This window comes from Callospermophilus lateralis, chromosome 2, assembly GCF_048772815.1.
Source record: "Callospermophilus lateralis isolate mCalLat2 chromosome 2, mCalLat2.hap1, whole genome shotgun sequence".
Classification (NCBI taxonomy): domain Eukaryota; kingdom Metazoa; phylum Chordata; class Mammalia; order Rodentia; family Sciuridae; genus Callospermophilus; species Callospermophilus lateralis.
This window is the reverse complement of record NC_135306.1, coordinates 164,272,586-164,296,722: the sequence shown is the minus strand read 5'-3', so window position 1 is coordinate 164,296,722 and position 24,137 is coordinate 164,272,586. Positions and strand designations below refer to the sequence as shown.

Below are 24,137 nucleotides of genomic sequence, written 5' to 3'. Positions count from 1 at the left end.
CTTCTAAATTTTTATTCTAACCAAACAGTACCATCCATCGTCTATCTGTTGCTTAGCTGATAAAGCTTCATTCATTCATTCACTCATTCACTCATTCAGCATGTATTTGTGGCCTGCGTCAGTAACATGGTACCTGCTAGGATGAAAAAATGAGCAAAACCAGACATGGTCCCAGCCCCCATAGAACTCATCATCAAATAGAGAAGATAAGCATTAATTATTAAATAAACATGCAAAACTGCAATAAGGCTTTGAAGGAGGCATATGTGTTTGAAAGCTTTATAAAACGGAATTCAACCTAGTCATGGAGTCATAGAAGTGACAACTGAACTGAGAACTGGGAGAACTGGGAGAATTGGGTAAGTGAAGAAAGGAAGAGTGTTCTACATAGAGGAACAGCCCGGGCAAAGGGCTGGCGTGACAGGGGCCTACGAAGCCTGAGGGAAGCCGTGAACAGGGTGGCTGGCCTACACAAGCATGACCTTTACCTTAAGACCAATATGAAGCCACTGAAGTATGTTTAAGGAGGAAAACGACCAGAACAGAGTCGTGCTCTGGAACCTGCTCTGGCTGCTGTCTGGAGAGCAGCCAGCATAAATGTAGGCGGGCCATGAGGAAGCTCTTGCGGTATCTAAAACCATGAAAATGGCACCTCAAACTAGAGTGATGCTGGCAGGTGGGGGAAAGTGATGGATTTGAGATGAGCATTAAACATTAAAGAAGATGACGTGGGGATGGCTTGGATCCGGGAGTTGAGGGAGAGAGGTGGTAAGGATGATTTCCAGGTGTCTCTAACTTGTGCAGCTGCATTAATGGGAGGGGGGAGCAATTTGGTGAGATCTGAAATGCTTGGTGAGGATGAGTGATGAGGAAGGCCATGCAGGAAAGAATGCCAGAAGCTGGGTTTTGTACTTGTCAAGTCTGACACCAACCCGCCAGACCCCTTGACTCCACCCCCCTCCTTCATCTGCACTCCTCAGTCACTGTGCCCTTTTGACTCTGCCTCTTGTCCATCCTGACTGATTTCAGCAGTAACTGTTGCCTGGACAATGAAAACAATCTCCAGGCTCTCTCTCCTTTCCATCCAGGTACCTCAAACTGAGAGTCTTTCTAAATATCACTTCCTAAAAGAGGCCCCCCTGACCACCCAGTCTAATGTACCCCTACTCTATTGCTCTCTGCCTCGGGCACTTAGGCTTGTTTTCTTCTAAAAATATGTAGCAGTGTATCATATTTGTTTATTGTAGAGATAGATACATATGTCCTAGCCCTGATAAAGGGGCATAGAACAGGTGACACACCAAGTAACCAAGGGCACCTGCGACCTCTGAATCTTGGCTTCCAAAGACCACTCCTCACACAAAGGATCCAGAACTCCTGGGACAAATGGGCTGGAGCAAGGACAGAACAAGATGAGCTGGTAAATTCTTGCCACAGCAGATAGTAAGGAAGTACTGTGAGAATCTTGAGGACGTGTAACAAAGGAACAGAAACCAGTTTGTACAACTTCTACTGATGGAATCTGGGACCATGTGAACATCAAATAAAATAAAAAGAGTAAGAGATTGTAACTCATTGAGTAGATGAGGAATATATGAGACCCAAGCAGGAAGTAGGAAGGGAAAGAAGGAAGGAGAGAGGGAAGAAGGAAGAAGGCCAACATGAAACATAAAAGAAGCCAGGTGTGATGGTGCACATTTGTGATCCCAGCAGCTTGGGAGGCTGAGGCAGGAGGACCATGAGCTCAAAGCCAGCCTCAGCGAAAGTGAGGCACTAAGCAACTCAGTGAGAGCCTGCCTCTAAATAAAATAGATAAAAGGGCTAGGGATGTGGCTCAGGCGTTCAGTGCCCCCCTGAGTTCAATCCCTGCTGCCAAAAAAAAAAAAAAAAAAACCCTGAAATTGATTGAGACATTTTTATATGTGTTCATATATACAAGAAAAATAAATACAGTAATATCCAAAACCTGAAACATAAATTATATAAACAAATATATGTAAAAATAAGTATATTTTATGCTTATAAGTTAAAATGATATATTTTAATATTATTGGAGAGAGAGAAAATTAGAAATGATAAAACAAATGAAACCTCATGTGCACAATTGAGGGCCAGGGATAAAGAGGAATTCTTGATACCAGTCTTGAAAGCTTTAATTTTTTTGATATCATGTCAAAATGAAAAGTGACATGAAAATAGTAAGTAGGCAACAAATGTGTGCTGATAATTGAGTGAACCCATATCCAGCCATGATGCTCACTGCTTAAAATACCCCAGCGCCTGCCTGTAAGTGGCTGGGGGTGGGGATCGGTTGTGCATGTGCTTAGCATTCACAGGACCCTGGGTTCAACAGACAGCCCTCCCTCCAAAAATCTCCTGTCTGATTCCCCATCACTACTGCCCACAGTGGCATAGGATATAGTCACAACTCCTTATCACACTCAGCAAAGCGTCTTGCCTCAGCACATGCAGGCGGTTTCCTGGAACACTTTTCTCTTAACTTTTTGGCCACTTCCAGTTACCCCTCAAGACTCTCACCTCTGGGCACAGTTGGAGATGACACTTCCCCTCTGAGACACCAATGTCTATAGGACCTACTTTGATCATGCCACACAGACAGGCCCTTCTGTGTTTATAAGTCTGTCTTGTCACATGTTCTGATTGCAGCCTGAGAACTGCGATGTTCCCTACCCCCTCAGTCCCAGCACAAGAAAAGACCTCAATCAATACTTGAAGCATGAATGAATCAGTATTGAACTTTCTGAATCTTCAAGAGAGCGTCTCCTTCATTCTCTTCAAAAAATGTAGAAGTGAGGGAAATGGCTTCTTCCCACATTTTACACACAAGGAAGGAGAGATCCAGAAAAGGTAAGCAACTTGACACAGATAACACAGTGTGCCCTTAGGCTGAGCTAGAGCTGGAATCCAAGATCCTGCCAGTCAGTCAGTGTTCTTTCACCGAAGGTGAGTGGGACCAGAGGGGAGGATATTGCCTTTCATGGTTTGTCTATTCTGTGCCAAATGGTGTGCTTCAAATAAGTTTTCTTATTCTAGTCTCACTGTTTTGGTGCAAACCACCCCATTTTACAGATGAGCAAACTGAGGCTCCAGTTCAGAACTGTCTGGCTGCAAAGTCCATGCTCTTTCCCCTGTACATTGCCAGGATGTGCTGCCCACCTCTGATCCTCCATCAGAAGTGAAAGGTCCTAAGTGGACAGTTCTGTCCATGGCAGCATCTTGGAAACCAGCATAACACACAGGCCACAACGCAGCTCACACCCTCAGACCACAGGGCTCATTTCACATGGCTTCCAAACCAGGATATTTGGTTTGTAAGATAAAACCTCCATTTCTCCAGCAGAAAGTGAACACTATACACAATTACCCAGTTAAACCGCTGACGCCTACAGATACTGCATCATGCTGAACAAAGTCTTCTCTGCCCAGAGACATCCTCAAAATATCCAGGACTCCCCCAGAGCTTGGCACTGAGGGTACCTAGAGCTGGGGGAGGGGAGACTGGGCTGGCTGGATTTCAGAGGCTGGGTGCAGGTCCCCAGGACAGACGTTGCTCCAGGGAAGGGGGAAGCCACAGAAGTCCAGTGCTGCCCACCCCCTGGTGCTGGAGTGTGGATCCCTGCCCAGCCCAGGACGCCTTTCTCATCCCCCTCCATCCCTGCTTCCCACTAAGGAGTCTCCATCTAAGGCAATGATGCTGATCACATTCAGGTCTTGGGGCCAGAGAAGTCAAGCCCTTCGCCCCTTCCCCACTTTGCCTAAATGACTGCTTTTACCTGACTTCCGGGCCTTCCCAATCTCTTCAGAGGTCAGTGGACACCCACCACAGACACTGGAGTCAGACAGACCTGAGAAGGAATCATTGCTAGCTCCCTGCACTCATCATTTATACTTGCAGGGCTTCAGTTTCTTTATATTTTAAATAAAAGTACTATTTCAGAGGGCTTCTGTAGCAAAAGATGCAAAGAACCAGAAAAAGAAAAAAGGTTATTCCCTGAACAAATGTAAGTCACCCTGAGCCTGAGCCTGAGCCTGAGCCTGAGCCACTCTTCCCGACATAAGTCCTGACACCTCACCTGGTGAATCCGTTTTCCCTTGGTTGAATTTAAAGTCCAGGAAACAAGCAAAGGAGAAATAGTATTAATCTTCAGCAGAGATGTCATTGAGTCCATGTTGAAGTGACATTTATCTGGGAAGGAACAAACACCTTGTCCACACCTAGCACCACCACACAGTTCCTGGTCACCGTGAATTTCCTCTTTCGCATTTTGTGGTCAGATGCTTCCAGCAAGGTTAGCCTTGAACCTGGGCATCAGCACCAGGACCTAGAGGAAGGCATCTAACACAAAGCCTGAAAGCCTACCACTAGGGATGCTCTAATCTTTCTTCAGTGCTAAGAACTGCTCTCCATATACCCTTTGCCAAGCATTAATGGCCTTGGGCAGAGTAAATTATTCAGTATTGGGGTCAATTGGTTAGAAGTTTCTCTGGTTTTGCAATATGGCTAAACCCCTACCCTGCACTCTGCCAATAAGAGGTAACAAATGACTTCATGGGCATTTGGTAGATTCTTTATGGGGGAAAAGGGCTGAGATCTGGTGTATGGTCTCACAGATGCAGGGGAGAGGTCAAGATCGACCTCAAGTGCCCCTACACACTCCAGACTCCCTGCTTCTCATCCCAAGCTCTGAATCCACCAGGCGCTGATCAGGAGGTCTATGCTGGGGGATGCAGGGCTCATGTCCAAGAGACACAAGTCCCAGCAGAGCCCTGGGCAGGGCAGAGGTACTTGAGGAAGGAGTAGCCATGGAGCCATGGCCAGGTTTAGGGCAAGGGTCAAATGCCTTGGGGTACCCAGACACTTGAGCTTTTGAGACAGAGAAGAGCTGGCAGCTGAAGCACTCAGAGCAGGGGGTGTTGGTCAATGGCCCAATTCATTCTCAACAATCCCCATTGTCTGAGCTAGCACAGAGATGGGCATTATCTCCCAAAGCCGCTAGGAAGAAAAGCCCCAAGGCATGGTCAGGAATCAGAGCCCAAGAATACAGAAGCCACAATTGAGATATCTGGCTTAAAATTTAGATGACATATTTGAGATTGAGGATGTCTCAAAAAAAAACCCATACAATGTAGTTCCCATCCTTGGAGACCAACAGAACGCCTAATTGCTGGCTGTTCATTTATTTATTCTGTTTTCTCTACAAGAATATAGGAGTTTATAGTTAAAGATGTATAGTCTACAAAGTTGTTAATATAGAAATTAAAGAAATCAAAGCCCTGGTTCTAACTAACACAGTTACTAGAATAGAGTAATATGATAGATTTAGAGCTTCCTAGCAGCCAAGATAAGAAGGGAACCACAATAAGGAAATACTTCCCTCTCCCATCACCTTAACTCTGCAGGAAGCCTGTTGAACTGATCACACCTTAACCATCCCCAAGGGTCTGGTCTAGGATCAAGCCAAGGGGAAAATAGATCCTAGTAATCCCTTCAGGAACTGAATGAACCTGACTTGCATATTAGGGGAATTGATGGGTTGCTCTTTAGACAAAACCACAAGTACTAAGAAAGAAGTCTAACTTCCCAACTGAAGGAGCACATTTAGTCTGGGTACCTCATGGAAACATGGTCAGAAGAGAATGGCCAGGATGGGAGAGATCTAGAATTCAAAATAAAATAATAATAACAATAATAATAATAACCATCAGCAGCTGTATTTTGAAGCACCTACTCTTCTAAGCATTGTTGAGAGTGTCCCCAGATCATAAAGATTTTGTCAAGAAAAGAAATATTGGCTAGAAGAGGGGAGAAGGGCAAAGCAAAGGCTATCCTTCCCCAGCCTGTGAAGACTCAAAGTGGAGATGCCTGAGAGCAAAGACGAAGAATCAGCCCAGCTCCACTGGCTCATCCTCCCAGTCCCAAGGCTCACTGCTCTTTGGCAGCAGGGAGAATCCAGGGTACAAATGAGAGCCTGGAGAAAATGACAGGTGTTGAGGTCTGCCCCAGATCCTAGCCTTACCTTATTGCCTTCTGAGACTAGACTTTTCACCCCTATAAGGGCAAATTATGCTTCAAAGTCCCAGACCTTTAGGTTCAAGAATGTTCTCCAGGCCCGGTGGTGGCACACGCCTAGTAATCCCAGAGGGTCAGGAGGCTGAGGCAGGAGAATCTTGAGTTCAGAGCCAGCCTCAGCAAAAGCGAGGCACTAAGCAACTCAGTGAGACCCTGTCTCTAAATAAAATACAAAATAAGGCTGGGGATGTGGCTCAGTAGTTGGGTGCCCCTGTGTTCAATCCCTAGTACCAAAAAGAGAAGAATGCTCTCCAGCTGAGCTTCATAGGCACCCTCAGTTCAGATTAAACAAGATACCCCAAAAGCATCATATGACTACCTGCCCTGACCACCCCCGCCCCCAGCCAAAGTTGCCTTACTTAAGATATTCCCTGTTGAGACAGTTATTTGCACCCATTGTCACAGGTACATATAGGCAGGAAGGGTTAGGGGCGCTGGGGAACTAAAGGACGAGAATAAGAGCAAACCAGGGGTATGTGTTTCTGCATGTGCATTTGACCATGTTGATACATGTTGTATACATGTCATTTCCATGGGAGTACACAGTTAATGTGTGTGTCTTTGCATGTGACGTGTTTGCACCAAGAGGAAGTGTGTGCAAGACAGACATGTGGACAGCAATATGTGTGCACCTGAGCAGCTGCAAGCACGGTGTGGGTGCCTTGTGAGTGTACACTATGTGAGTGGACATCCCTCTGTCCTCCTGCCTCTTTGGTGTGAAAGTGAGGTCCCCCAAGTTGTCTCCCTATCCCTGGAGCATTCAAGCAGGGTCAGAGGCCCATTCACTCTGGTGTTAGCTGAGAGCTCTGAGCTCTTATTCTGCTCAGAGAAACCAAAGCTGCTTGACACCTTGACACTGACAAGCCACCCCAGCTTGGAGCCAAGTCAAGTCACTCTAGAAATTTGAGTTCATATGTTGCTCCTTATGCCCTAGCTTCTGGAGTCGCAGGTTCAAACTCACACATTCATCATCCACATATGGACGGGCTCAAACCACTCAAGCGCACAAATGCACAGACACCATCCACCCAGGATGGCAGGTGCCACATAGACACACAGCCACCTGTGGGCACCCTCCAGGCGCACCACACACACTGACACACTCATGCCCACACTCACACTCTAGGGCACATGCTAGAAAATTCTTCATGCTCACATCCCAGGGCAGGCTCCCTCCCACTGATACCCACCTATTATCCAGTCACAAACCTTCTCTGTCCCCAACTGAGTGGCAGATCCAACCTCAGCCCCTGGATTCAGGCAGTCAGGAGGTCACCTTGTCTGCTTACTTACTTCTTCTGAGCTTGCGAGGGAGCAAGCAAGTGCGTGCGAGTGGCCAGTGGTGACAGGACGCAGCTGGAGCTCCAGAGGCCAGGCAGGCGCAAAGTGGCCGCTGGGGCCGGCCCAGCACAGGGGCCGCCCGCTGCCCCCCGCCCCCACCCCGCTCTCCCCCGCCCACGGGCTCCGAGGCGGCTGCAGAATCCCAAGGTCCTTCCACTGCAGCGCGCTCCCTGCCAAGCCCCTGTCCCGCGTCAGGCACCGAATCTCAGCTGGGCTGCGTGGGCTATTTCAGTGCCCCTGGCAGTGGAAACATCATGCTGTCATCTGTGGGAGCACTGGAATGGGGACGCGGTCAGGCCTAATTAGAGACCTGGCTCACCCATGGGCCAGGCGGGAGTCACGCAGGCAATCACCCCGAGCAGCGGAGCCATCAGGGCGGGACGCCCAGATGTGCCCTGCATGCCAACATCTGGAGAGGGGAAGGGAATGTGCTTCGATCATTTCTCTTGGAATTGAAGCAAAACAAGGAGGGATTTGGGTGCAGTTCACAAGCCCTGTGGAGGGAGCCGCCTCGTCCAGCAGCCTCCAGATGCCTGGAATGCAGCTCGGTTTATTCAATGCAGGTGCTTCCCTTTGGACCCTAAGTCACTCACATAAGTCACCCTTCACATCACAAGATCTGCCAAAAATGGCAGGGGCTGATGCAAAGACTCCTTCAACCTTGGGTGAATCAGACTCTCCCCACGGCAATCTGGACTGTGTCAAATGGCTAAGTCTAGAGAAGTCTGATTCCTACCCCAAAACTCAGGAATGTTGCATTCTTAAACAGCAAGGAAGCTTGGAGGTCATTTCATCCACCTCCCTCCTTCTTGCCATGAATCCCCAGGGCCTGGAGGACCTCTATCCATTCTTGTAGCTCACCAAGAAAAAGCAGTCCCTGGCTTCCCTTGGGCCCTGTTCCAAAGCTTGAACTTTCTCATTGGCATCTAACCTAATCATGTGCCAACTAGGTCAATTTGCTACATTATATGTTCAAATCGAGGGAGAGGGAGAGCAGTGGCCATCCCTATGACACAAAGTTCACTCCAAGGTCCCACTTCAGCCTTCTCTTCCTTGATGCTAATTATTTCTGTTTCTGTTCTCAGATTTTGACTAAAACTGTATGTCACTCTCTGGCTTTGGACATTGGCATTAAGTCACCTGCCTCATCTCTCTAAGGGCCCAGGGCTCTATACTCTATATGTAGCCAAGTCTTTGACCCCAGCCTCCATCCATTCCAGACAACCTGGTTCTCCTCCCCAGCTCCTGTCTCAACAAGGACTGTCTCAGGGACTGGGACAGGGCTTGGGGCTTCCAGTCAGCTGGTGGTAGATTCTAACATTAAGGCCACAGCATTACCCAAAGGGGCAGTTTGCATAATCTTTTCTCAGTCTGTTTCTGGTAGGTTATGTTTTGCTACATGTTCCCTTGAGACACTTGACATTAATGCCCCTCATCCAATACACACACACACACACACAAAAATAGCATGAGAGAAAATAGTCTAGACTTTGTCCTCAATGAGACCTTTCTTTGCATCCTGCTTCAATACTTTCTAATTGAATGCCCTTGGGCAAGTCACTTAACCTCTCTAAGCTTCTGTTTTCCCCATATACACTGAGTATCATAATCTCTGCCTGCTCCTAAGGTTTGGAAAGTATGGAATAAGGTCAGGAATATAAGATTACCTGGAAAGCCAAGATATGTTTTAATATACCAGAAATGAAATGAGGCTTAAATTATAAACAGCCAACAACATTAGCAAAAAAGCTTAAGAGGCTTTTATTTCTAAATCCAAATTCTGTGCCTGGATTTTGGGACAAAGGAGGAATGACTTAGTTTGCTATGTGTTCCCTTGAGACACTTGATGTTAATGCCCTTCGCCCAGTGCTTGCATGCACACACACACATCCCCCTTCCCAGATACCTACAGCACAGCACAGCCTCCTGGACTCCCATGGTCCCCAGCCGCCTGGGCCCTTGTTGGCCACCTCTCCATTCACTGGGGGCCGCCTCATGGCTCCAGTCTTGGCCCCACAGCAGTTCCAGGTCTCCTTACATAGGCTCCTGTGAACAGCTTCTCTCTCCTGGCCCATCCTTCTGAGCCATGGCCCTAGAAAACCTGTGACTCAAGGCAAAGCTGTCAGAGGCCTTCAAGATCCTTCAGGACTGAGGCCCCAAACAGCTTAAAGTTGAAATCTCCTCCCTCTCGGCTCCCTCCCCTCTGCCTGCCTGGCTTCCCAGTGCTATGCTGCTTAATTCTTAATGGAAATTCCATCTGCGATGCGGGCCCTAGCTGGCTCAAGAAGTCCAGGCGTGGGCCAACAGCAAATTCCACCCAGAGAGAAGGGGGCTGTCTGGCCATCTAGACACATGAACACAAATGTGCCCACACACACACACACAGAGACATTCACAAACTCAGAGAGTTTGTGTCTCACCCAGACACAACCAAACACTGAAAGATAGTACACATTCAATCACTAGCATTGTTGCATGGTACTGAGTACTTCAAAGGTTTCAACTCCTCTAATCCTCCCAGAAGCACTAGACTCTGGGATCATCCCTATTTTACACACCAGGTAACTGGAACACGGGCATCTGGTAATCACAGCCTATCACCTGAGCACTAGGAGCTCTATGAGAATCATACACATGCTGTTTCATTTTGCCTCCATGGTAACTTTTTGTAGATGTCATTTATTCCCATTGTACAGACAAGGAAAATGGAGACTGTGGCTTAAATCGCCTGTCTGGCCTCATGGATGGTACAATGAAGAAGTTTTTACATAGATATTCATGGGAACCCTCCTAGATGCACAGGGAGACACACAGGTAAGGAGACACATGCTTACACTCAAAGGTATAGTCACAATAGCTTATTCTATCTAAACCAGGGTAGGAAACCTCAGGAATGATCCAGAGCCATATCAGGCAAAGATTTCTGTTTTAGTCAGCTTTTTTGTTGCTGATACAAAAAGATCTGACCAGAACAATTTTAAAGGAGGAAAAGTTTATTTAGGGGCTCAGTGTTTCAGAGGGCTTGATCCATAGACAGCAGGCCCCACTCCTTCGGGCTGAAGGTGAGGCAGGACATCATGGTGGAAGAGTGTGGCAGAGGGAAGAGGCTCATGTGAGGGGGAAGGGGGAGGGGAGGGGGGAGGGAGGAGAGAAGGGGAGAGGGAGAGAGAAGAGGAGGGAGAGGGGGAGGGGGAGGGCTCTCCACTTATCAGATACAAATATATACTCCAAAGCCATGCCTCCCAGCCACACCCACCTGCCTCCAGTCACCTATTAATCCCATCAGGGATTAATTCACTGATTAGGTGAAGGCTATAACCCTACCATTTCTCCTCCAAACCTTCTTGCATTGTCTCATATGAACTTTGGGGGAACATCACATCTAAACCATAACAGTCCCCTTCAGACTTGTCCTTCTCCATAGCTTCTCCCCTCCCAGGTGGCTTACCTTCAATCTCCTGAACTTATGTGTCACTTCAGCAAAGGCAAGTTCACGCTGAAGGGAAGAAAAGACTTCAGATTTCCACTGCACTCCTCCAGGTCCAGAGTCACTCCCCAGCACACCCTGCGTGGTGACTGAGAAAAGGCTCAGCTACCTGCTTCTGAACAGATCACAAACCATACATAGGGAGCAACTCAGAGACTCTGAGCAGTGCCCCGAGGCTGACCAAGGAGGGCTCCCAACCCCCACTAATTGGGCCCTACCCTCTAGACCCAGATGAGGCTGGACAGGGTATGGGACAAGGCATGGCACAAGCTTCAGAGAGAGCAGATCATACTCCACAGATCTGGTGAGCCCCTGGTGGATGAGAGAATGGGAACTTGAGTTATAATATAGGGCTACAACATAGGACAAGCAATGAAGTCCTGAGCTTGGGGAATTATGTGAGAACAGATGTGCAGGAGAGATCCCATCAGGAACTCACACACTGCTTGCACTTTCCATGTTATATTGGGTGTCTCCAAGCAGGGGCAGGAGATGTGCTGGCCCTGGCTTCCTCCCAAGCATTCCCAAATGCTTAGGACACCTCAGGATGGCAGCCTGTGAGGCACCAGCATTGGAAAGCATTTTTGAGGGAGGAGTGCTCAACCCCCATAAATGAACCAGAAATGATAGTGGTTCGGGAAATGGCTCTAAGAAGGGAAAATGTTCTGAGCCTGAGAATTTACACTTCTAAGTTCCCAGGTGATGCTACTGATCTGGAGATCATACTTTGAGAACCATTGCCTTCTAGAAAAAGAGAAAGTTAAATCTTATTCCAGTTTAAAACTAAATTTCTAACCTAACTTCAGAGTATAAATGCAAGCTCCCTAGAGAAAGAATGCACAATCCGGTCAGCAGTCTGTCCTTTCCCTCGCCCAACCCCCATCTCCCCAGCTTCTGCACCACCCCTGCTGTCTGCTGGTGGGTCACTCCTGGGCTCTGTAACAGCTCTCTCTGCTTCAGCACACCTCAAGACAGAAATAGCATCCTCCACTCTGTCCTCCTCCTGCACAGAGAAGGTTATCAAGATCAGGAACCAGAACAAAAATCGCTGAGGACCAGGCAGGCTCATAGTTCTGGGATGGAGATAACAGATCAGAAGGTCATAATGATAGCAGCTGAAACACTAGCCCCACCCAGAGAGATGAGAGATGGGCAAGGATCCCAGTTCCTAGAGCGGTAACCTCATGCCCTGCATGCCTCCTGTGTCCCTGAGACATGCACATTGAGATGCTCCCTGCTCCCAGTGTGATGGAGGGACAAAGCACCAAGGAGGGCAGGGAGAAGTGAATCTGGCCACGGAGTCCCAGACAGGCTGATACAGATACACCCTGACTCACTCAGGCATTGGCCTGTTGAGCTCTTGCATTTTGTTCTAAAATTCTCTCAGGAGGGAAAATGTTCCCCAACTCCCGGAGCCAGTATAGGAACCTGCGCTGTAATATAACTGGAAATGAGAAGTACAAAAGACCCTCAGAGATCTCTGGGTGCAGAAATTCTGACATTTTGTTATTAGTCAGAATCCCCTGTGTTTTAGTCAGTTTTTTCACTGCTGTGACTAACAGACCTTCCAGAACAACTGTAGAGGAAAAGTGTATTTGAGGGCTCACAGTTTCAAAGGTCTCAATCCATAGAGAGCTGGATCCAGTCCCCATGTCTCCAGGTGAGGCAGGAACAACATGAAGGAAGAATGTGGTGGAGGGAAGCCACTCAAATGATGATCCGGAAGCAGAGAGAGAAAAAGAGAGACTCCACTCTCTGGATACAAAATATATACCCCATAGCCACGCCCCCAATGAACCACCTCCTCCAGCCACACCCCACCTGCCTCCAGTTACCACTCAGTTAATCCCATCAGGGATCAATTTGATGCTTAGGTTAAGTTAAAACCCAATCATTTCTTCTCCAAATCTTCTTGCATTGTCTCACATGTAAGCTTTTGGGGGACACCTCACATCCAAACCATAACACCTAGGGGGATACAGAGTCCCAGGCCTGAACTCAGAGATTCCAAGTCAGCCAGTGGGCGGTGCACCTCTCTCCCCAACCTAAGGTTCAGTCACTTTATGTTGTTACCCTGAACTTGGTCCTGGTGGGAGTATTTATTTATACCAGGGAAACTGGGCAAATACTACAAATCAGGTTTTTGCTTTGTAATGTTCTGATCAGAGAGCCTATTGTTAACCACTTATTAGCCCTAGGAGACATGTGGGTCCCTATTTTCCAGCATCCTAAGCTATTCTGAGGCAGGTCTTCCTTGAGAAACAATGATCTAGTGATGAAGTTCCCATCCAAACCCTTCACTTTACTGATGTGAAAGATAGGAAAACTGAGGCTCAGAGAGAGGGAGAATCTTGGTTAAGATCAATATATTAAGCCCTTTGTGGGATCAAAGTTGTTCAGCTCAGAGAAGCGGGGGCTAAGAGCGCTCTGTTTACTTGAACTTCTTCTGCACCCACTCCATCACCAGTCACATGATCTGTCATCAGCATTTCAAATCTGTGTATCCAGGAGAGCAATATGTAAATTTCAGCAGATATGTAAATTTCAGCTATTGAGGGCCCCAGGGCTGCCCTCCCCTCCCCAAGACTTAATTGTTCAACTCTTCAACCCTTCCTTATATTCAGAGAGATTCCCTAACATCCTCTCCACAAATTCCCTGTCTTACTTAATGTAACAAGCTATTTTACAATCAAAACCATCTTCAGAACTACAGCCATGGAGCAAGTTAGTGAGAATAACAACCCAAGTTTCCTGCCTCCTCCCTACGTTATCCCCTGCCCTCAGACAGAATGTGGAAGAGGAGTGATTGCTGAAATACACAGTTCTCTAGAGTGGTGGGAACCCTGTAGGAACAGGCATATTCCAAGGCTTCACCCCAGAACTATGGAATTAGAAACTTTGGAGCTATAGTCCAGCAAGATGTGTTTAACTAAGCCTTCCAGATGATTCTGATACCCACCCAACTTTGAGGACCACTGCTCTAGCAGGAGGAACGTAGCTTCTGCCTACCTAACAATCAGAGGCTGTTCAGGTCAGGGAGGAAAGGCCATCAGAGTCCAGGCTGACATAGACTGGTGACCAGCCATACTCCTTCCTGTCCAGCCTTTTAAACCTCAGGCCCCTGGGAAATCCCAGGAGGCCAACCACTGATCCTGCATCCTGAGCTAAGACAGAATCCTCCTTCCCAAAGCCTCTGGGTGATACCTTTCCAAAAACAGCAGGACAACCTCAGCAGAGACATGGCCAGGAAATGTGACTTGTCAAGATCTTAGAGCTTAATTAATGGGGAGACTCGGTGGATCTTCCCTGGCCCTGTGGATCCTCAGCGCCTTCTGGAAGCCACGGAGGCCAGTGTTTCCTCTGCTTCCGGTGCTTTCCAGGTTCAAGAAGAAGGATGAGATTTAAGGGTAATTGAAGAAGTGAGGTCTTGGGGAGAGGTCCAAAATGAGAACTGCTGTACTAACATGCATTGACTGTGTTACTCGGTCGTGATCAACCAGAACAACTTAGAGGAGGAAAAGCTTATTTTGGCTCATGGTTTCAAAATTCAGTCCATGGTCAGCCAACCTGAATGCTGTGGACCCAAGATGAGGCAGGTGGAGGAGCAGTGCTCTGCTTCTGGTGGCCAGAAAGCAGAGGGAGAAAGGCTGCAGTGGAGATGAACCATTCAGAGCACGCCCCCCCAGAGACCCACCTTCTCCAGCCACACCCCATCTGCCCAGCCACCACCCAGTTAGTCCTTTCAAACTAGGATGGACTGATCAGGTGACAGCTCTCTCAATCCACCCATTTCACCTCTGAGCATTCCTGCTTTAACTGGGAACTTCTGAGGGACATCTCACGTCCAAACCACAGAGACTACTCTTGTATAGCCCACCTGTATTCACCCTTTCCAACTCTTATCTCATAAGATACGTCTTTCCATAAACCTTCTCACATCTAACGATGGGGTCATTAGTTATGTTATTTATTATTATGTTAGAGGAGAAAAATAGACTTAAGGCAGTTAAATAGCCCTCCCATGATCACACCTGGTGTGTGGAAGATCAGAGATTCAAACCCACGTCTGGGCATTTCAATATAGGTGCAGAAGTTCACCTGGGACAGAAGGGAGTGTATCTGCTGCCAAGAGAGAATGAGAGGATGGGGAGGGAGGAGGCCAGGGAACTTTGGGGAATAAAGAGCAGAGGGGCAGCAAGGGACTTGAGGAGTCCAAGAAGGGACAGACAGAGAAGCCCCCATGGTGGGTGGGGGAATGATGTAGTGATAGAAGTAGGTTAGAAATGACAAAAGGGGACAGGCTGGGGTTGAACACACACATTTTAAATGAAACCAAGGAGAGCAATGGACACGAGCCAGAACCTAGTGACTCCAGACTCACTTTGGGGACAAGGGATGATTCCAGAGAGGGTGGGCACTGGGGAGTCAACAAGGAAAATGTGGAGCCTGGCTAGGAAAGAATTTTCCCCAAGAGGACAGTAGGTGACTCTGGAACTGCCTGTGAGTTTGAATCAAGACAGGCTATTAAATGGTATCACCTTGGCCCAACTGATCAAAATGAAAACCCTGGTCATCTTTGATTCCTCTCTACCCACCATCTCCCTGCCTTTGTGCCCAACTGTCACCATTCTTCTCTGCTCAGATTGGCTCCCTGAATGTCCCACGATTTCCTGTGCTCCCTGCCACCACCCTAGTCCACACCATGGTCTCCATCCTGGGATCGCTGTTTAGAGTCTTCATTGGCCTCCTTGACTCTACTTCTGCCCTCTAACCTCCATGAACCACAGGACAACTGCATTATCATTTAACAATGAGATCTTGTCTTCCCCGAACTAAAACTTTTCAACATATTCTTATTATTGCACTTAGAATAAAAATAGAAAACCCTTCACTCTGGCTCATGAAATTCGACATCATTTTTCTCTCTGTCAGGGTCTTGGGTCATATCATCTCCCTGAGAGGGGTCTTCTCTGCCCTCCAAAGAACATCCCCCTGTCCTCCTCCCGTGAATACCACTTATCACTGAGAAATTTCCTGGTTTATGTCTGTGGTTAGTGTTCGTCTCTCCTAGTTATTGTGCCACAAGCATGGACCCTTATCTTCGTGTGCCTGATACATAGTAGATCCTCATCAAAATCCTAGGGATGGCTCAACATGTGGCATTAGCAGACGAGTGGCAGAGATAACGGAGGAGCCCAATGCAAACAGAGAAAGGGAGCCGAGAGAAGCCCCATCTCCCCAAAAGAAGAGAACCTGGGTTCCCAAGGATTTCCCCTGACAGGAACTTTTGTAGCCCTGGTTCCTGAGCAGCTTCCCTGTCCCAGAGGTCTCCGGTGACATCTAAACATTCTTCTTTTTACATTCTTCTTATCTCCCTTTGCCTTGTGCCCTCTCCCAATGTCTTCTCAGTCCACAAATCAGTAGGAGGAACACAGGACACAGGACAAGGGTTCAAGACTGCTCTCTTACCTCTGTGACCTGAGCCAGTCAGTATCTTTCCTTCTCCAAGCCTTGGGGCTACAGCACCTGAGACCTAGTCTACAAGTCCTTCTAGGTCCATCTGAGGAGGACTCTGAGCCTAGAAGGTAAGGAGAAGGGGCACATTTCAGGCACAATGCATACCCTGTTTGGGTCCCTGCAGGAACAGACTCTTCAGGTAAGATTTGGGAGACAATTTAACGAAGAGATAGTTGTGATCGGGGTTAGGAGAAGTACAGGTGGTGTTAGGCACTGAGGAAGCTTTTACCACCCTTAAGCCTAAAGGGGGAAGGGGAGAAATGGCTCACCAGCATCCCTGCAGACCATGCAAGACGTTATCCAGCAGAAGTTATGATCATAACATTGCGACTCCCAAGCAAGGAGGAAATGAGGAAGAACTTCCCTAACCTCTCTCTGCTCCTCCCTCTGATCTCCAGCCCCTGCCTCCATTGGCTGAACCAAATCAGTGAGCAAGAGAGTTCAGGAGATGTAGTCTGAGGACAGGTCCTTGGGACGCAGAGCAGAGCAGAGAAAGATGGAGTAACTCTGGGGGATGGTGCCCAATAACAATGGATGATAATCAGAACCCAGAGGAAAACCAAGGCCTACGGGCTCTCTAGATCCCCATAGACTCCCTCCCATTTAAATATCTCTATAGAGGCACTAAGTCCTCCAGGAAGCCTGTAAATTGCCATAATGGTCTTGATAGGCCCAGATTTACAGCCTTGGCTAAGGGCCTGCCTAAGACAGAGGCAAGAGCTTTAGCTATACTATCCAACACGCGCAACAGCCGTAATGGGAGCTTCCAGAAAAGTTTCACTAGGAGATGAAAAATCTGACAATTTAAATAATTGAAAAGCCTTAGTGCCAACCCCAAGATACATTATTGAGGATGGATGGGTAATTACCCAGAAAGGATCTTTCTAATAGAAACAATGCCCAGCCCAAGACTTTGTAGGAAAGAAGAAAAAAAAAATTGATCTGCTTTCGATTCCCTACAACTAACACTACCCATGGCTTTAAAGGTCTGGCCTCCAGAACCCGTTCATGCCCAAACCGCATTAGGATGGGACAGGAGGCAGGAGAGATAAGGCAGAGAGAGACAGATTTCGACCCAGAATACTAAGACCATCTAAGAGTAAGAGCATTCCCAAAGAATATGCTATTTCAGACCACAATGACCTCCCTATTGCTAGAGGAAGTTCAGTCTGGCAAAGATTAGTGAATGAAGGCCAGCCCTGTGCCTGGAATTGTGCACATTAATTAAGATACAACCATAACTAAGGCAGAGTCTCTGACCTTGGGATGCTCATAGCCTGGTAGGCAGTAAGAAAAAGATATAGACCATTCCCACACTAAGAGACAATTAATAAGAAAGGTGGGTTAAAATGCCCCACTGTAACTGTCAATTTCTGTTTTATGTATTATAAGATTGTTATTGGGTGCATATACATTTAGAATTCTTACATCTTGCTGGAATGTTTTTAATTATCATAAGGTGGCTCTTGATACCTCTATGATGCTTTTCTCCTCAAAGTCAGTTTTATTTAATTAATATATCTACACTACCATTATTTTGGTTATTGCTTATATCGTATATTGTTTTTTCATTTTTGTGTGTGCGCTTTTTATATTCTTACGTTTCAATCATAAAAAGTCTAAAGTTAAGACAAGTTTTTAATCTTATTGACATAACTGCAGATGAGTTATATATTGTGCAAATGGTTGCTTGTGAGATTTTCCCCTGCCTCCCCCCACCAAGAAAAAAAAAAAGGCAAATTGTCAAAGTAAAGGCCCTAAGAGTGAGCTTGAGGAAGAGCAGGAAGGTGGAACAGAGTGAGCAAGGGGATGAAGGGAGCAGGAGGAGATGAGGACAGAGATCCACAACAGCTGGAACAATGCCCCCAAACTGTGGAAGGGGATGGCTCTAGCTAGCACAATGGAAAGGCTAATCTGCAGCAACCAGTGGGACAAGAGCAGGTGCACAGATGCCAGCAGGTTAAAGACATTTTGGGGAGTCAGTGGAGAATTTCTTCAGGTTGATACCATTCTCTCAGAGAAGTAGGAATCAGGATTGTGGAGGAGGTCGTGGGGGTTCCAAGAGAAAGTGTGGGAGAGTGATCTAGAAGTAAGCAGGAGAGTGAGTGGACTACAGACATATGATTCTATTTCTCAGCGGCAATAAAGACCTCATCAAGGCTCATGGTTGTGAACTCAGGGATTTTAAGATGAGACAATCAATATGGCTGTGTGTTTTTCCTGGAGTCTTAAAGGTCCTCAGTCCAGATGCCAAACTGATGCTGAAGCCTTGTGTGTCACACTCTGCAGAATGGCCACCCACCCTTTCTGGACACCTCCAAGTGGCCTATCACCTGAGGGTACTGCGCTACCTTTAAATAGACAACATTAAAAAAAAGTGTTTTCCCATATTGAGTTAGCATTTTTCTCCCTGTTACATGTTCTGCCTACCCTGGAACCTCAGGGTCTATTTCTGTTGTCCGTTACCTTATCTCCTCATGTATCTCGTCACGGAAAAATTCGTGCAGATATTTGAGAATATAGGTTTAGGGTGTAGCTCAGTGGTAGAGTGTGTGCCTAGCACATGCAAGGCTGGGTTCGATGCCCAGCACTGCAAAAAGAAAAAAGAAAAAGAAAGAAACTTGACCACATGTCCAATTGGTGAGACTGGGAGAAACAAGAATACCTACACAGGGCAGGTAGGAATGCAAAATGATACATTGCCTATATTAACCCTTTGACTGTACAATCTCACTCCTAAAAGGATAAAAAAGGGAATCACATTAGATTAAAATTAAATTAAGATAATCCCAGATTGTGTCCATTTGCATCCCCCCAGGAAGTAGTTATGAATATTTTGTAAAATTTAGCTCCAAAGATCATTTTTACAGCATTTTTATGGTAATAAAAATCTGGAAACAACTTATGTATATATAAGGGATTAATTAAATAAGTTCTGGCACATTTACTCAATGGAATGTGAAATGGACATAAAAATAATGCAGTTAGAAGAACACAGAATGAAACAGAAAAATATGCACTAAAGAATGCAAATTTCAAAGAAGTCTTTGGGTGTAACGTATTTTCATAAATATGTACATAAGATATAAAAGAAAACATACAGAAAACTATTTTTTCAAAAAGCTGCCTGAAAATTCCAATATGACTTTTTAATTACAAATATGACTCTTTAAATATTTTATCTATTTTATTTTTAATTGACACAACAATTGCACAAATTTGTGGGGTACAGTGTGATGTTCTGATACATGTCATCATTGTGTAATGCTCAAATGGTTAATCAGCACATTCATCACCTCAAACACTGTTTCTTCATGGCAAAACATTCAATATCCTCTCTATTAGCTATCTTGGAATGAGCAATGTATTATTGTTAACTATAGTTACTTCGCTGTGCAGTAGAACACTGGTACTTATTCCTCCTGGCTGTAACTTTGAACCCAGTGGCCACCTCTTCCCATCCAGTCTGTTTTGGTCAGCTTTTACACTGCTGTGACTGAAAGTCCTTACCAGAACAATTGTAGAAGAGGAAAGATTTATTTAGGGGCTTGCAGTTTCAGAGGTCTCAATCCATATAGACAGCAGGCTCCATTGCTCAGGGCTCAAGGTGGGCTGAACATCATGGTGCAAGAGTGTGGCAGATAGGAAGCAGCTCACATGACAATCAGGAAGCAGAGGGGTCGGTGTCCACTTGTCAGATACAAATATATCCCCCAAAGCCACGCTCCCAAATGCCCACCTCCTCCAGTTACCAGTCACTTAATTCCATCAGGTGATTAATTCACTGATTGGGTTAAGGCTCTCATAACCCAATCATTTCTTCTCTGAACCTTCTTACATTGTCTCACACTTGAGCTTTTGGAAACAATATATATCCAAACCATAACACAGTCTCTGGTAATCACTCTTCTGCTCTCAGCTTCTAAGATCATCTTTTTCAGATTCCACATGTAAGTGAGATCATATAATATTTGTCTTTCTGTTTCTGGTTTATTTCACTTAATAAAATGGTCTCTAGGTTCATTCATTGTCACAAAAAAAATGACAGAATTTCATCCTTTTTATGGGAATGGTACTGCAGTCAACTTGAACGTGCAGATAGCTCTTCAACATACTGATTTCATTCATATATATATATATATACACACACAGACATACATACACACTGGATATATCTATCCAGTAGTTGGATTGCTCTACCATATGGTAGTTCTATTTTTATTTTCCCACACTTTTCCAATTTACATTCCTCCCATCCATTACACCAAACTATTAACATTGGATTTCTTTATAAGAAAGGATAACTAAGAAATGCACTTTTTTGCCTTCCTGTAGTTACTAAATTTTCTATATTAAATATATATTATTTTATGATCAGAAAAATAAGTCTTTTATTTAAAAAAGAAAACTACTGTCCCTCCAACATTTAGTTCAAGATGAACTCTTCCATAAGGCCCTATTTCTGTCTTTGCTCATCCCCCAACTACAACCAGGCTGCCTTATTCTCAGTCCCTGGGTGGCTCAGATAAGAGGAAATTTCAAGCCTCCCTCTTCCCTCAGGATTACCATTTGCCCCCAGAATCCTGAGTGCCTCTAGGAAGAAGTCGCCCCATCTGTACAGGGAAACATTCTCCTAAATTTACAGACCATAAAGCCAGGCTCAGAGAGAAGGAAGACCGTTTGAATCTGGGAGACGTGCCTGGGACCCTAGTGGGAAGAAGCGAGCCCGACACAGCAGGCGGAAGCCCTGCTTGGCGCGCCCTCTGGTGGAGAAAGGGCTGCTCAGCACCCAACAGGATCAACAGGCTATTTTAAAATGCCTCCAGGCCCTATAGCTTCATTTTTGAAATCCTCACTCCACATCATATTAAAACGCATCTGTGTCTCACATATATTTTAAATACATACATAATGTTTTATTTTGAGTAGATCAATGAACGTATAAAAATTTAAATGAATATTTATATATTTTAGCATTTTCATATTTTAAAGCCAATCACATGCATTAGTAAACTCATTTGTTGAAAAAATTTTAGTCCCCTGATTCACAGTACTGGGAATTGAGTTATAGGATGTCCACACTCTTTGGTGCCAAGGAGGCAGCAGGAGTGGGGACCAACAATGTGGCCACAGCCTGGCTGAAGGAAGGCCTGTGTGGAAGGGGCTGGCCTCAGGCACAGACTCGGTGGTACATGGGAAGGCATTCATCACGCCCACACCTTACTCTGCATCCCCACGGCCAACACCCACTGGCCAAGAGCAAGTGAACTGTGGCTTCTCCTTTATCCTCCAGTTCTTAAAGAACACAGGCCCCTCCCCTGGACACCAGGCAAGCTCAGCTGAGACTGGCCAGAACTTTGGCCCAGCTGGAGAATAAGAGGTAAGTAAACATCATGTGAACAGGAGGTCTGGCTTTATTGTCCAAGCCTGGTTTCTACCTCCAGGAGCCCATTCTCAGAACTCAGAGGTCTTTACTGTCACATTCCTATAAGCCAAGCTTAAGCCACAATATTCATGTATTAAGAATCTAAAGTTATTTGTCATTCCTTAATACAAGACATAATCAACATTGGAAACCTGTTGAAGTGTGGTGACCTCTGTCTCTCTAGAGGTTTGGACCTGAGAGTGAATGAAGAATCATTAGATGGGTGCTGTAATGAAAGAGAAGGGTTATTCTCCTCCAAAGCAAACTCTGAAAGACATTTGCTGCCACTCCCTGCTGCCATCCCTTATTGGAATGGCTTCTTGTCTTGCATTTAGCAGGCAGAATAACCAACCACAACTGAAGTCAGCACTGGGTTATGGGGAGGGAGAGGCAGAGGGGAATAGGATTCTGCCTGATAGGAAGTCTTGGCCTCCTGAGAAAGCCTGCACTTATTTTTTTTTAAACAGCGCTCGCTCTCTCTCTCTCTCTTAGCGTAAAGGACTTCCAGTGATCCAGTTCCTGTGTATGGTTCATTGAGAAATCAGAAGAGAGATAATGTCTATGAGCCTGAATTCTTCTAACCTCTTAAATATTCTCCTGAATATTTCAAAAAGTTAGAAGAAAAATTTTGTTTCCATAATAAAAAATGATCAATGTTTGAGGAGACAGATATGTTTAACGTGATCTAAACATTTCCCAATGTATAGATGGATTGAAACACCACACAGTACCCCATTAATATGTATATCTTTACATTTTATATATAAGTTTAAAAATAAATTGAATTTAAATTAAAATTAATAAATAAATAAATATTCCCGTGTCCACCTTGCCCTCTTATCTTATCTCTAGAAACACTCATTAGATCGTTTTTGCATTATTCTGATCTCAAATAACTCCTATTCAAATTCACGGCTCTCTATTCAGCTTAGATCTTCTGAGTTATACATCACATTTGCCTCTCAGAAGTCCCTCAACTTTAAATGACTCAAGTGGGTATTGTCCTTTTTTTGGATGAATTGGGTATATCTAACATTAAACTCGTTTTTCCTATTAGCACCTACTATGGTTTAGATATGAGGTGTCCCCCCAAAGCTCACGTGTGAAGCAATGCAAGAAAGTCTACAGGTGAAATGATTGGATTATGAGAGCCTTAGCCCAGCCCATACATTAAGCCAGTTGAATGGATTAACCGGGTGACAACTGTTGGCAAGTAGGGTGTGTCTAGAGGAGTTAGGTCACTGGGCGTGTGCCTTTGGGGTTATGTTTTGTCATTGATAAGCAGGGCGCTCGCTCTCTCTCTGCCTCTCTGTCTTTCTCTGCTTCCTGGTGGCCATGTCCTGAGCTGCTTTCCTTCCCCACGTTTCCACCGTGATGTTCTGCATCACCTCAAGCTCAGTGCAGTGGAGTTGGCTGTCTATGGACTGAGGCCTCTGAAACAGAGGTCAGATTATCTTATCTACTAAAATACATCTTTCTTTTAACTTGTTAATACAACTATATTTATGGGTCTTTAATGGATTTATATATTTTCAAACATCAAATACTCCTATGTTTTGGCCACAAGCAAATAGTGGTCACAATGGATGGATTGTTATATGTATGTGGGTATATTTTGCTATTATTTTGAGTTCATGCTATGGTACCTGTGTTCATGCCTATGATTTTTATTTCTTACACTAACCTTGAATAAATTGGGTAGTACTTCCTCTTCTATTTTGGGGGAAAATGTTGCCTATAAGTCAAATCTGTTCCTTGAATATTTGGGTGAATCCATCTATAAATCAAATAAGTCTAATATTGATATTGTGATAGGATTTTACAAATCTTGTTCAATATATTATACAATTATTCAGAATTTTATTACTTCTTGAGTAAATTTTAAAAGGTTTAATGTTTTCTAGAAATTTGTCCATTTCATCTACATTGTAAAATTAATTAACACAAAGATATTCATAATATTATCTATTATTTATCTCTAGTGTACATGTAAGTATGTTCCCTTTTTTACCTAAATATTGCTTATGTCTGCTTTACTTTGGTATGGCCCCGCCTCACCATAGGTTTGTTTCTTTTGTCTTTTCAAAGAACCAGTTTTGGGCTTTGTTGTTCTCTATTATATCTATATCTTTCATTTTATTCACACTTTGTTACTATAACAAATACCTGAGATAATAAACTTATAAAGAGAAAAGGTTTCTACTGGCTCACAGTTTTGTAGGTTTCAGTCTATGGTCATTGGTTAGGTCCATCGCTTTAGGGCCTGAGATGAGGTA

At 45.3% G+C, this 24,137-nt stretch overlaps 1 protein-coding gene across 1 annotated transcript in view; it reads right to left on the bottom strand.

Moving 5' to 3' along the window:
• Positions 1 to 9,429, bottom strand: part of Insc (INSC spindle orientation adaptor protein) — a 119,449-nt gene extending 110,020 nt beyond the window's left edge. Inside the window, exon 1 of the mRNA XM_076844231.2 lies at positions 9,343 to 9,429. Coding sequence (XP_076700346.1) covers positions 9,343 to 9,429 — 87 coding nt within the window. The remainder of the gene's footprint in view (positions 1 to 9,342) is intronic.
• Between the last annotated feature and the right edge of the window lie 14,708 nt (positions 9,430 to 24,137).